Source organism: Alternaria metachromatica (assembly GCF_023757995.1).
Source record: "Alternaria metachromatica strain BMP 0045 chromosome Unknown scaffold_15, whole genome shotgun sequence".
NCBI lineage: Eukaryota > Fungi > Ascomycota > Dothideomycetes > Pleosporales > Pleosporaceae > Alternaria > Alternaria metachromatica.
The window spans coordinates 375,123-389,232 of NW_026055506.1; the positions used below are offsets into that span (position 1 = coordinate 375,123).

Sequence of the window (14,110 nt, forward strand, 5' to 3'; positions counted from 1 at the left end):
CGCGTCATTGTAGAGATCGTGGGATGGGAGTTGGTGGCTACTGGACGCCACAAGCAGAGTATTTGCGGCGTGTCTGCGGCGACTATGCGGCGGGGTGGTGTCAGACCCTCATCTCATGCGTGCGCTGGCTGGTGAGTGGGAGCTTGCTGGCCAACGGGTGTGGTGTTGACGACGGCTGGCCTAACAACAGCGGGACGATGGGCGATGTTGGCTGACCCAACTAGCGTTCTCGCTAAAATGCGGTGCTATTCCTGGATCATGTCACGCCTTTGCGGTCAAATCTCGCTAGCTTTCTCGCTCTACACCGATGACTGTGAAAGCGTAGATACAGTCTGGTATCAATGTTTTCTTTTGGTGCTTACTGTACAGCTGCGAGCAAGATGTCAAGGCAACATTCGCTGTTCGTAGGGATGCACTCAGCAGCCGTCTGTGGTTGTGAGACCTCACACGACCAATTACAGTTTGCCGCATGGCATCCTTGAGCTGCAAGAGTTGATGAAACCATGATCTTTACTTCCCCTCTTTCTACATCAGCCCATATCTAACGTCTCTTCCTCCCTTTCTATCTCCAAAAAAGGTAGCATCATCGTAATTCATGATGTATTCCCCTCCATACATGTTGTTCAGTCGTCCGAAAGGCTACTCCTGGAAAAGGGGGACTAATCCTGCTTTACAAGAGCTCTCTACCCTCAACGATGCACCTGATCATCTCCTCCCATCCCTCACTATCAACGTATCGGAACCTGACGCCCTCATGACCTGGCTTGAGACAAACAACGCTGCTATGATCTCAGACCTTAGCGTCCATGTCGACGCGACCTACGCCGCACCTAGTCCTCAGCGATGGTGCTTGCTTTTCGAGAAACTTCAACGAGAAGCAACCAATATCCAGAATCTGAAGGTCTTCTGGGATGCAGAGGGGAGTCATATGGGGCTAGGCAAAAGCGTCGTTTTTGTGCGCGGGCTGGCACAACTCAAGGTAGAGAAATCGTTGGAGATTGGTGGGCGTTATGCCATGCAATGGCCGAGATACTTGGGAGAGACGATGGGCCTGAAGCCAGTTAATAGAGATATCTTTCCAGGAAGCTCATGGGTAGCCACGTTGAGGAACTATCAGAGAGGGACCGAGAACCGGGATCCTCGTGTCATCACTGAGGATGGAATTTGGGACATCCCGAGACGTGAGGACTTGATCGATCTCCCCGTATTGTTGCGTTCTTGGTTTCCCCGTTCTGGCGATTCTGCTATTTCGTTTTCGATGTAGTTGGCTAAGAATTCGTCCACACGCTCATTTGGAGGGTCAGGCAGCAAGCGAGGTCAAGCAATGTTACCTAAATAATCTTTGTTGTGATACTATTATCGTGGTAGTTCTAGTTCATACCCGTTGCTTTACCTCTTTCAGAAAGAGCGTCTAACTACCTAGGTACTACTCAAACATCTTTTCACTTTATACAAGAGAAGAACACAACAAGTTCAAACAGGTGTAGAGACTACATTAAGATAAAAATGGGTAAAGTAGGTAACTTAACGTTGATGTACACCCACGACTTCCGCAACATCGACGACCTTGACGAAAAGATACTCTCACGAATGAGAGAAATCGCAAGTATAATAGACTGTCGAGTGATTCTTTTAGGTGAACGTGTTGCCCTGTCCGCCGCCCCTAACCTTCGTGATACTACACAGCTGAGCCTTCACATTGCAAGACTCGAGCTGTAAAAGCCATAGTTGTGAAAGGTGACAAGACTTCTGTGTAAGCAGTGTTTTAGTTCGCACATTCCATCTCCCCTCCCCTACAAGAAGGACAAAATCATCACTTAGCCATTTCAGTCGAAACATTCCAACGCCACCACTGCCGTCAAAATGAGTAATCTTGTAGGTATGCCCGTAACGACCCAAAAAGGTCTTCGCTGGAAGAAAGACCGGTCTTCAGGAGTGATGCCCGAGTGGACAACCGACCCCAGTATTGAGGACATCACAACCCTTGTGCGCCGAGAGCTGGATATCCCGATTTCAGACCCATGCGTAGTTCAAGTCCTGACCCAGAACAACTTCAACAAGGATTACATCGTCACATGTGGTAGCGGTCGAGAATACATCCTGCGTCTAACTGTCCCCGTCGACCCAGGATCAAAGACTATGAGCGAGGTGGCTACTATCAAGTATCTTCGTCACGATACTGAGGTTCCAGTACCGCAAGTAATCTGTCATCAGGCTAGCACCGACAACGAACTTGGACTGGAGTGGATACTTAGGGAGCGTATGCCCGGTCGCAAATTGGGTGACGAATGGAATGGTATGGACTATCTCAAGAAAGAGCATTTAGTGCGTAAGATGGCCTCAATCCACGCACAGCTCTTCCAACAGCGGTTCGATCAACTGGGTAACCTGTATCCTGCGAATGAACTTCCTCACTTATGCACGCCAGGCCTGGATGATATCGCCTTGCTTACCCTGGAGGCCTCAATCCTCTCTCAGCATGTCGGCTTAGGCAAGATCGTCTCCGCGCCATTCTTCTGGGGCGCACACATCGACCACAACGTCCCGCGCGGTCCTTACAAGCGTAGTCAAGACTGGCTCGCCGCACAGCTCCAACTCAGCCTCCTTGATCTTGACGACGAGTCCAAGCTTGAAACCTCTGATGAAATCAAGCGCTCGATATACCAAAATATCATCGATTCCTATCCCGGTGAGCCTGACGAAGCGGCAACCACTATATGGAAGAAACAAATCGATAGAATGGATACAGCGCCGCACCTTCAATATGCCCGTGAAAAGGTCGAAGAAGGTAAGCAGCGAGCGCAACGCCTGCTTGATCTCATGCCAAAGATTTTCCCCGAGAAGGAAGACGACGAAGAGGAGTTTGTGCTCCACCACCACTCCCTCCACGCATCCAACATCCTCGTCGACTCCAACAGCTCTTTAACCGGTATCTCCGATTGGGAATGCGCACACACCGCCCCCCTATGGCTCGCATGCCAATTACCCTCATTCCTGGAGTTGACCGACTCCACCGCAGCAGTGTTCGCCTACCTCAACATCGAATATGCTAATGAGGAATACAAAACGCAAATAAAGCTTCGGCAGTTTTTCCTGGAAGAGATGCAGCGTATCTGTCCGGAATGGGTCGAGGTGCACAAGGCTAGTCAGCTGAAAGTGGGGTTTGAACAGTGTGTGCAGCATTTTGGTAAGGCGGGTGATGGGAAGTGGATTGATCGGTGGATTGGGGAGGTGGAGGAGAAGGGGAGTGCGCCGTTGTTGAAGGAGATTATAAGGGCTGAGTGGGTTAGGGATTATGTTCATGGTGGGTATCCTTTTGGGTCAGGGCTTTTCTAGTATCGGCCCTATCGGGTTGTGGGATGGGAACATATCTGATGGTTGCGATATTGATCATTTCATGCTCGCTATAGGTAAGATAATGAGCGAGACTATTTCGTTGTCGCGGACGACGTTGTTCTACGCATGTACTTTATGGACTTCCTCATCCATTGAGACAAAGAGAAACTACCAGAAAAGGAAAAGATGCAACCCACGACCATAGGTCATACTGCTGATGATATGCGCCGTTCCATGCAAGATTGACAAAAGATCGTTGACAATAAAAAAAATTGCCGATTTCCGAGAGAGAGCCCCCAATCCTATTCCGTCTGCGTCAACACGCCTTTCTTCCTCTTCTAATCCAACGAAAACTTCTCCCTCTTCCAAGTCTCGCGGTACACGGCAATGGTACTCGCGGCGTCTTTGCAGCGCTCTGGTGCACGGACGGGTAGGTCGACGACAGCGCGACGCAGGACGCCACGCGCAGGTACGCCGTAGAATTGGATGAACTTCTTGTGGTAGTCGCGGATCAGGCCGCTGAGAATGGCAAAGTGGCCTGGCCAGAGTTGCTCGGAAGGTGTGTTGCATATCGACGTAATGGCATGCCAGTACTCTGACATGGGAATGGCAGGCGCCTTGGCGGCGAATGAGCGGAGTGACATGGAGGCGTAGCCAGCTCCAATACCGCGCATGCGCTGCGAGTATGTCTCTGGGGTTGAGTCCTCTTGCCAGCCTAGGCGCAACCGACCTTCCTTGGTGTTCATGGTACCGCGGATGCCAAACAACGGGGGGCAGGCCTTGTGTAGCTTGGCCAGCGCAATGTCGATGAGAGGAAGGCCGTTCCACATGTACTTCTGGTCGCCGAATAAGCTGGCTGCTATCAAACCAATCTCCTGGATGATGCGTCCGTCGGTGTTAGCAGCCTCCTTTTCGAACTGCTTTACAAGGAACTTCTCGAAGCAGATCCAGACGTAGAGCAGGAACGCCGGGTATGCGGCTTCGTTCTCGTTGGCCAGCTGGGGAATTTGGTGGGAGACAATGTATTGTCGGATGTCGACCATGGGTCCGGGTGTTGTGAGGGCGATGTCGAAGCATTCGGTTCGGAGGCGCTTGATGGCGGCGACACTGTCCTTGCGCTCCACTGTGATCTGGCCAAGTCGAGTGCGGATGGCGCGTCGGGCATCACCAACGGGACCCTTGAGGGGGGAGGTTGGCTTCTTGTGTTCTTCCCAGAAAGCTTTGCGGAAGGCCTTCATGCGCTGGTGGAGTTCGAGGTATTTGGCGTGAATCTGATCGGCGCTGGTGCTAGTTGCCGGTGCGGCGGTGGATGGCTTTGGTGGTGCAGCTGCTTGTGTGGGAGCTGGCGCGGGGGTGGGCTGGGCGGTTGGCTGCTGTGGTGGTGCTTGCTGTCGAGCCTTCTCTGCAGCGGCCGCAGCCTCGGCAGCCTTCCGATCAGCTTCGTCCTTTTCCTTCTTCTGCTTCTCAGCGGCCGCCTGCTGCTCTTGCTGGGCTTTGATGCGGGCATCGGCCTGTTGAAGTTTGAGCTTGTGTTCTGCGGCTTGACGGGCGGCTTCTTCCTCGCGCTGTCTTGCTTCCAGAGCCCTTCGCTGAGCCTCGGCTTGCTCGCGGGCCTTCTCCTGCTTCAGGCGCTCAATCTCCTGCCGTTGAGCCTCTTCATGGCGGAGGCGCGCCTGCTCTTCTTCCAGGGCAATGCGTTCGATCTCAAGCTTCGCGCTCCTGAAGACGCGCTCGTGTTCCTCGGCAGCGTAGGCGAGTTGTTGAGCATGTTGTTTCGCGCGCTCGTTCGCAGCTTGGTCCAGCTTCTCGTTGAACTCGCGGTCGGATATGCTGAGGCGGAGGTTGAACTCGAGGGCTAATTGCTTGGCCGGGCTCTCATAGGGGTCGCGGATGAGGGATTCGCGCTTTTGGCGGTGACTGCTGCGGCGATTCGGCGATTGGCGTGTGGGCGAGGCGTCCATGAAGCTGGAGCTGAAGGAGGTGGCGGTATGCATGCTCGACGACGAGGTGCCCGATCTGGCGGGCATTCTGGCGCCGTGACGTTAGTTGGGGTCAGGGTGCAGTTGTTGAAAAGGTGGTTGGTGAGAGCGCGACGGTCAAAGAAGTCTAGTCGGAAGCTAGCAGTTGCCAGCTCCGACTCACGTGACATCGCTCATCCCTGCAGCAGCTTTCACCGCGCTACGCAGCTCCATTGTAGTGCTGGCTAGCGTACCTGGACATCAATTGATCAACGGGTCGCGCACTTTCCAAGTCGAAGCACTCTCTCGACGTCTGACGCCGTGACGTAGCTTCATCCGCAGCTCCACCTGGGCCGTCGATTGATTAAGATGAGATGGAGTCAAGGACGCTGAGTCGCGCCTTGGGCAAACACGCCATGTTGCGCCTTTCATAAAGTTCACAGGATGCGTCTGTGCCCAAGCTGGTGGGACTGCACCCGCCAAGCTGCGACGCTGTGAGGGCACGCGCAGGCCCTGGAGAGGGCCGTTTCACTGACAGAATGTGACAAGCTGGGGAACGATGTGACTCCTGTCCTCGAGTTTCAGCGCGGCATGGCGCGCGAAGCCAGCATATCTGTCAGATTGTTGGACTATCGAATGCCGGACATGACAAGCTCGCAACCCCAGCGCAGTGGATCCATCAATATAACCTCGACCCTTGCGCCGCCCTCCCGCGACGCTGCAGCGGACTGTTGTTCGTGTCTAGAAACGCGCGCCGGCTAAGCCTGCCTTGAAACGTACAGACCCAAACGTGATGCTTCACCTGGGGCGCGCTGAGACGCAGGCCGACTGCTGCTGGCGGTATATATACCAGCTCGCGGCCGGCAGCGCCTCAGCCCCCACGGCCCGGCGCTTGCTTGTATCTACGTTAATTTCTCACTCCTTCAGTTCGGCGCGGGAAGCTGCATATCTGGCTTCGCAAGTGACGTACGCCGCTTAGACCTCTCCCAGGCTCGCTCGTTTGCGGAAGAACAGGCGATCTTTGCCCAAACCGTGCTGCTGGCCAAGTCCCGCCATAGCCATCACCACCTCGAGCACGCTGACGGCCCTCTTGCCTGCCCTCTGCCCTCTTCCTGCATCCCTCCTGCCCGCCCGCCCCGATCGCTCCCTCCTTCGAAGCACTCTCTCCGCCCGCATTTTGGTTGTACTGCCACCAACAGCCCGCCCCAGGGAAACCGCGCTCTTTGATCTGGTCGACCCTCCTTATCAACCCTCCTAGACCAACGACACATCTGTCTGAACACGACACCACCCGCTTCTGACTTGCAGAGCACCACCCCGAGTAATCATCGTCTACGAGAGTATCCTCTTCGCCCCGAGCACCGCCCAACCAGCACGCTTACCCCAACGTGAGTTGTCCCCCGCTAGCTCGCTCGCTGAAGCATGCCGCTGCCGACCCTGCATCTGTCCCCCATCTGCCTCCTTGCACTCTCACCACCTGCATCCCTTCGCTCGCTCCAACCATGCTGATTGCCCGCAGATAAATCCATCACACTTTTGACCAATTCGTGTCCGACCGTCTCTTCTCCAACAGCATACACTGCAAGCGGGCATTGAATCATCCACACCACATTATCCACTATGGATCAGCAACAAGGCCAGCAGGGCCCCATGGGCCCCGCCGGTCGTCGTCTGCACATTGCGCATCGCCGCAGTCCGTCAGAGCTGACACCGCTGATGAGTACGTGGAGCTATACGATAGCCACTTTGGGCCATTACTGACAGCTGCACAGTGGAACAGCTCGCCATCGCACAGCAGATCGAGGTCCTCCAGCAACAGCAGCAGCAGATTGCCGCCACGCACCAGCAATATGTTAACATGGGCATGATCCAGCCGCAGCAGCAGCTCGGCAACTTCCAGATGCAGGGCCAGATGCCCAATGTCTCGCCCCAAGTCAACAACTACCAGTTCCCCCAGCAGATGCAGCAAATGCAGCAGCAGCAACACCTCGCTGTCCCCATGGGCGCACCAGCCCAGCCTGGCGCCCACCGCCGCAACCAGTCCGCCCTGCCCCAAGTCGGCATGGGCGGCCCACCCCCCGCTCCTTCCTCCGGATCGTCTGGCTTCGGCGAATTCGGTGCACAACAGGGTGGCCAGGGTAGGGAAAATGTCAACCCTCGTGGCCGAGGCGGTGGCAGTGCTGGCGGCTCCGGACACACCCGCCGTCACTCGCTAGCTCTCGCCGACGCGAAGAAGGCTGCCGAACAGGCCGAATCGAAGAGAAAGACTTCGGGCTTCCAGTTCCCCATCCCCGGGTCGACCGAGGGCAGCTCCAACCGTGATGCCAGCCCCAGTGGAAACAGCGCTTCCAACGACACTTCCGCCCGTGGTGGACGAGGTGCCCACGGCCGCAGCCAGAGCATGGCTGTCGGACGCGGTGGTGGAAGTGCTGGCCGTGGTGGTCCTTCCTTCTCCTTCCCAGCTACCAGCGAGAACCCTACCAACCAGAACAACGGACAGCAGTCTGACTTCCAGCGCCGTGGCAGCCAAGGCCATGGCAGGAGCCAGTCTCGCAACTTCGAGGGCAACTGGAGACAGCCCCAGAACAACACCCAGCAACAGCCTACGCAAGACAACCAGTCCCAGAACATGGGCAACTTCAACATGAACCAGACCGCCAATGCCGCTCCTTTCCAGCCTGGCCACCGCACTCGTGGATCGGTCAACCAGTCCGTTGGTTCTCTTGGCAACTTCCAGTACGGCGGCCAGCCTCAGATGCAAATGGGCAACCAGGCCCAGCTGCTCCTGCAACAGCAGATGTTCGGCCAGCCGCTAAACCCCATGCAGATCGCTCATTTACAGGCTCTCCAGGCCGCCCAGATGCAGGGCGGCGGTCTCGGAGGCAGCCAGCATGCACCGCAGATGGGCATGCAGCAAAATCAGCAGCAGCAGCGCAAGACGCTATTCACTCCTTACCTCCCGCAGGCCACCTTGCCCGCTCTCCTCGGCGACGGCCAACTCGTTGCCGGAATCCTCCGCGTCAACAAGAAGAACCGCAGCGATGCTTATGTCACAACTACTGATCTGGATGCTGACATCTTCATCTGCGGTAGCAAAGACAGGAACCGAGCTCTCGAAGGAGATCTGGTCGCTGTCGAACTTCTTGACGTCGACGAGGTCTGGGGTCAGAAGCGCGAAAAGGAAGAGAAGAAGAAGCGCAAGGACAACGCAGACCCTCGCGGCGGTAGTATCGCCGTCAACGATGCCACTACCCAACCTGAGACTGGCTCTGAGGGTGGCATCCGCCGACGTGGCAGTCTCCGCCAGCGACCCACACAGAAGAAGAACGACGATGTTGAAGTCGAAGGCCAGAGCTTGCTCCTCATGGAGGAGGAGGAGATCAACGATGAGCTCAAGCCTTTGTACGCAGGTCACATTGTTGCTGTTATCGAGCGTGTTGCTGGACAGATGTTCTCAGGGTAAGCAAACACATCATCTTCATTCAAGTACATCACTAATCACAGCAACAGATCCCTTGGACTCCTGCGTCCCAGCAGCCAAGCCACCAAGGAGAAGCAGGAAGCTGAGCGACAGGCTCGCGAGGGCAACTCCGGCCGCTCCCAGCCAGAGACCCAGAACAAGCCTAAGATTGTCTGGTTCAAGCCAACAGACAAGCGTGTGCCTTTGATCGCCATTCCCACCGAGCAAGCCCCACGAGACTTCGTCGAGAAGCACCAAGACTACGCCGACCGCATCTTTGTCGCATGCATTAAGCGATGGCCCATCACCTCTCTGCATCCTTTCGGTACTCTTGTCGAGCAGCTCGGTGTCATGGGTGACCTTAAGGTGGAAACCGACGCACTACTGCGCGACAACAACTTTGGTCCAGATGACTTCTCCGACGCTGTCATCAAGAACGTTGGCTTTGAAGACTGGTCCGTCACCAACGACGGCGAGGAGGCGCTCGAGAGCCGCCGCGACTTCCGCAGCGAGGAGACCTTCACCATCGATCCCAACGGCAGCAAGGAGCTTGATGATGCCATTCACTTCAAATACCTTGATGACGGCCGTGTCGAGATTGGTATCCACGTTGCTGATGTTGCCCACTTCATCAAGGCCAACTCGCTTGTTGACCGTGAGGCCAAGAAGCGTGGAACTGCGGTCTACCTTATGAACCGCACCGTGAACATGCTTCCGCCGCGTCTGTCGAATGACATCTGCTGCCTCAACCCTGGCGAGGAGCGCTACACAGTCAGTGTCGTCTTCAAGGTCGATCCTACCTCTGGTAAAATCTCAGATGATGAGACCTGGGTCGGCAAGGCTGTGATCAAGAGCTCTGGAAAGTTGTCCTACGACGAGGTCGACACCGTTATCAACGGTAACGACGGTCCAGTCTCGGCAGCCCGTGCTAAGGACATCAAGATGCTGCATCACATCTCCCAGAAGTTCCGCCAGGCTCGCTTCGGCGACCGCTCCAGCGATGTCAAGGCTCTGCGCCTCATGTACCAGCTGGACGACGAGAATGTTCCCGTCGAACAGAACATCTTCGATTCTTCCCCTGCCCACGAGTGCATTGAGGAGCTCAGCCACCTCGCCAACACCTTTGTTGCGAAGAAGCTCGCCACTGGCTTGCCAGAGAAGGCTCTCCTGCGCCGTCAGCCTCCGCCTAACCCCCGCCGCTTGACGACCATCGCAGAGCGTATGGGTGCCATTGGCTACGACATCAACACCGAGAGCAGTGGCACTCTCCAGAACAGCTTGTTTGAGGTTGAAGACGATGACATCAGGAAGGGTATGGAGACCCTCGTCATCAAGTCGATGCCTCGTGCCAAGTACTTTGTTGCTGGCAGGCTGCCTCAGGATCAGTACCCTCACTACGCCCTGAACCTTCCCCTCTACACCCACTTCACCAACCCATCCCGCCGCTACGCCGACATCATTGTCCACCGCCAGCTGGAGGCTGTCCTCTCCAACGGTGCCATTGAGTTCACTGAAGACATCGAGGCTTTGGCCAAGACTGCCGAGATGTGCAACACCAAGAAGGACTCCGCCCATGCTGCTCAGGAGCAGAGCGTCCACATCGAGGCTTGCCGCAAGATGGACAAGGTCAGGCAGGAGAGGGGCGGTGATCTCATCGCCGAAGGTATCGTCCTTTGCGTGTACGAGTCCGCTTTCGATGTCCTTATTCCCGAGTGGGGCTTTGAGAAGCGCGTCCACTGTGACCAGCTTCCTCTTAAGAAAGCCGAGTTCGACAAGAACAAGCGTCTCCTTGAGCTCTACTGGGAGAAGGGCGTCCCATCGTCCAACTACATTCCCGAGGACGAGAGGCCGAAGCATGGCTCACTCAGATCCGCCAACGCTGCGGCTGCGGCGCGTGATGCTGAGGCGGCTAAGCAGCGTGCGAGGGAGCAGGAAGAGGCCCAGCGCAGGCAGATGGACACTGGAACCATGTCGACCAACGAGGAGGCCGCGTTGTTTGATGATGACGACGATGACGACGACTCCAACGACCTCAACTCGAACATGGCCGGTGTTTCTCTCAACCCTGACCGCCCGACTCAGAGCATGCCTCCATCGCCTACCCGCCGCGATCTTGCTGGTGCTCCTCACCGTGTCAACTCCGACTCGAAGATCGCCCAAAGCGCTGGTGATGCTGCAGAATCCAAGTTGACCAACAAGGAGAAGTACCTCAGCTGGTTCACTCTGCGCGAGCAGAACGGCGACTACATCCAGGATGTGCGGGAGATGACACGCGTCCCAGTCATCCTTAAGACGGATCTGACGAAGAGCCCTCCGTAAGTAATGCCCATCACTACGTTCTGAATGTCACTAACCTATCTTTCAGTTGCTTGACCATCCGATCTCTCAACCCCTACGCTTTGTAGACGAGACGTCTCTCTCAGTCCGACCTGGTATCCGTCCTTTTCGGTAGCTTATGTCGACTTGGTATAGAAAATTGAATGGAGGATACATGCTAGGTTGTGCAGGAGGAGATGAACGGTGATCTGTGTATTGTTTATTTGTATGCGACGACGATATCGGCTGTCGCGATATATCGTTGCAGCTCTTATACACAGTAATTTTCCGTAGTACAGTAATGTGTTTATCCCTGCGAGAGCGCCTCTGGCCATGCATAGTTCACTTTGGTTTCTTTTGGTACCCGCCTGCATTGACACCCACTCCCCACATCTCGTTCAGGCCTGCATAAGGCTGCTCAAGAGCCGTACAAGGCGACAAGGCAACGAAGTGAGCAACAGTGTGCCCCCTCATTGACATCCTGATTACTACATTGGAAACGCGGCCTCAGACAAAGATTGGTTGGTTTGAGGTGGAAACATACCGAATCGTGACACCTCTCCTCGGCATGATCGAATGTGACAAGCCGCGCTATACGGCATCAGGTCGATGCCGTGCAATCCGAATCTTGACCAGCGGATCTGCGACTTCCCATCCCCTGTCAGAGGCGGTCTGTGTACCTGCATGTGTTTGCTGCAACGAACGAGAGCCTGACGGCCTGAACCGCAGCCGAAATAGCAGTGGTTCTCCATGAGGCTTGGCAACGTGAAGACGTTTTGGGTGCCTCAGCCACCCCTCTTAACCCCCCAACCCATCTATAGTTCTCTCGGCGCAATACGCAAGCGCTCACGACGCCACGATACCCTTAAAGAAGTATTTACAATCATGACTGCGCTATGAAATACGGCCAGTAGCTTGATGTTGAAACGTTTCGCTAGCTCTTCGCTGCTGGAAACACACCCCACCAGCGTCATGACAGATGAGGAGCCCGACTGCTTCAAGCCTCAGATGGTGAGCCACCTCACGGATCCGGTCGGAAAGTCAGAATACCGCCATTAATCGCCATGCACTATTACGGTACCCAGGTTTTCTCGAGGGCGGCTCTACTGCCTCCGCGCACGCGTTGGCACTTGTAGGGTTTCATGATAGCCGTTTCGCGTCGCAGGGCCCCGGACCTGCTACATCACATGCCGGCACCACGAGCCCCATCGCCACAAGCCGGGCTTCCTCAGCGGTTGCTACACTGCTAGCGAGCAGTTCCTGGACGATCAATGGGTCGATTTGCCAAGCTTTGAAGCTTGTAGGGTCACGGATCCAGTATGGAGGCCAGTGCGCCAGCGGGAGGCAGTCGTCCGCCACATGGTCAACATCCGTACTCCGAATTTTAAGATGGCGTCTCAGATGGTGCCCAGGAGTTGCAGCTGCTTGTATAAGGTCCATTGGCCGCCCACCTTGTTTCCATACTCGTTTTCAGTTGGATCATCAACGAGCTTCTTCTACCTTCCTACCTAATAATCAACCACATTCCTTACGGTTTACCTTCTTTCAGTCCCTGGTTGGACTTTAGACAATTTTTAATAATCGAATTCAAAGCAAGTCTTTGCTGGCGGTCTCTCTTTACGAACTTGTCTACTCGAAAACAATCCAACAAACCTAATTCAACCAACATGCCTAGCGTATCAACCATCCTCAAGGGCCTCGTTGCCCTGGCGCCTCTCGTGGCTGCCGCCCCCGCAAACTACGCCCGTCAAGAGATGGCTTCCATGTCGAGCGCTGCCGCTTCTGCCACCTCCTCTGCGCCAGCTGCCATCACTGAGACCGCTGGAGGTAGCGAGGCTGCCGCCGCATCACCGGCTGCAGCTGCACCGGCCGCAGCAGGAATGTTGAGCGATGTCGACATCCTCAACTTGTAAGTAGCTTTGAATCAACGATCACAATGAGCTGGATTTAACAGTCACTGCAGCGCTCTGACCGCCGAGCATCTCGAATCGGAATACTACAAGCAGGGTTTCGCCAAGTTCTCCATGTCCGACTTCATGGCTCTCGGTCTGAGTGAAGGTCAGGTCAAGTCCCTGATGGGTGTCGGACAGACTGAGGCCACCCACGTCACTACTCTCCAATCCGCCATCGCAGGAGCCGGCGCAAAGCCCGTCGAGCCATGCCAATACAACTTCGACGCCGCCCTTACCAGCGCCGACTCCATGGTCAAGACTGCCCGTGTCCTTGAGGCTGTCGGTGTCTCTGCTTACCTCGGTGCCGCTCCCCTCGTCAACTCTTCCGACATCCTGTCCGCCGCTGGTTCCATCGTCACTGTCGAGGCCCGTCACCAGGCCTTCATCCGTATCGCATCCGGCGCCGAGCCCGTCCCCGCCGCTTTCGACACTGCTCTTCAGCCCCGCGCCGTCTTCACCCTCGCCGCCCAGTTCATCAAGTCCTGCCCCGAAGGCTCCAACCTCAACATCCAGGCCTTCCCTGCCATCGCTCTCCAGAACCCCGAGAAGGCTACCGTTGGCCAGAACCTGAAGCTTGCCGACCCCGCTCAGCCTGCCGGTGCCTCTTTCTGCGCTTTCGTCGGACCGTAAGTCACTCCACACACTCCCTTACAATGATTCACAATCTAACATCTCACAGTGGCGGCAACCAATTCACCAAGATCGCCGATGGCAACTGCATGGTTCCCCAGGGCCTCCAGGGAGAGGTCTACATGATGATCACCAAGAGCGAGTCCGTTGCCGATGCCGAGGTCCTTGCCGGTCCCTCCGTCATCCAGCCCTCATAGACGTCTTCACCCACATGACGAGACGAACTTTCAGAACGCATTGTCTTTCCCATTTCATCATCATCATTTCCAAAAAGAGAAAAGACAGGGGCTGAACGACCAAGGGGCCAGTGGGCGCGAGCAGAAGCATTACAGGAGCGAAGGGCGCGACTGTCGAAAGCGAGTATGTGTATATGGACGATTTACCTTTCCTCACAGTCGTTGAAATACAAGCGTTGATCTCAAGAACGGTTTTTTTCCTATTCCTTTTCTTTCCTTTTC

The 14,110-nt window shown here is 55.6% G+C and overlaps 4 protein-coding genes across 4 annotated transcripts; 3 read left to right on the forward strand and 1 right to left on the reverse strand.

Moving 5' to 3' along the window:
• Window positions 1–1,863: 1,863 nt before the first annotated feature.
• On the forward strand, window positions 1,864–3,336 carry J4E83_006676 (uncharacterized protein; the record flags this gene model as incomplete). The annotated part of the gene is made up of 1 exon (XM_049333587.1): window positions 1,864–3,336. The coding sequence occupies one exon, from the start codon at window positions 1,864–1,866 to the stop codon at window positions 3,334–3,336; it is 1,473 nt and encodes a 490-aa protein (XP_049187309.1).
• A 338-nt stretch (window positions 3,337–3,674) lies between these two features.
• Window positions 3,675–5,363, reverse strand: J4E83_006677 (uncharacterized protein; the record flags this gene model as incomplete). The annotated part of the gene is made up of 1 exon (XM_049333588.1): window positions 3,675–5,363. One exon carries the CDS (start codon window positions 5,361–5,363, stop codon window positions 3,675–3,677), a length of 1,689 nt encoding a protein of 562 aa, XP_049187310.1.
• Window positions 5,364–6,914: 1,551 nt separating this feature from the next.
• J4E83_006678 (uncharacterized protein) lies at window positions 6,915–11,159 on the forward strand (the record flags this gene model as incomplete). Its single annotated transcript, XM_049333589.1, has 4 exons — window positions 6,915–7,014; window positions 7,067–8,753; window positions 8,805–11,069; window positions 11,120–11,159. The coding sequence occupies 4 exons, from the start codon at window positions 6,915–6,917 to the stop codon at window positions 11,157–11,159; spliced, it is 4,092 nt and encodes a 1,363-aa protein (XP_049187311.1).
• A 1,578-nt stretch (window positions 11,160–12,737) lies between these two features.
• On the forward strand, window positions 12,738–13,849 carry J4E83_006679 (uncharacterized protein; the record flags this gene model as incomplete). Its single annotated transcript, XM_049333590.1, has 3 exons — window positions 12,738–12,979; window positions 13,034–13,648; window positions 13,702–13,849. 3 exons carry the CDS (start codon window positions 12,738–12,740, stop codon window positions 13,847–13,849), a joined length of 1,005 nt encoding a protein of 334 aa, XP_049187312.1.
• Window positions 13,850–14,110: the final 261 nt, after the last annotated feature.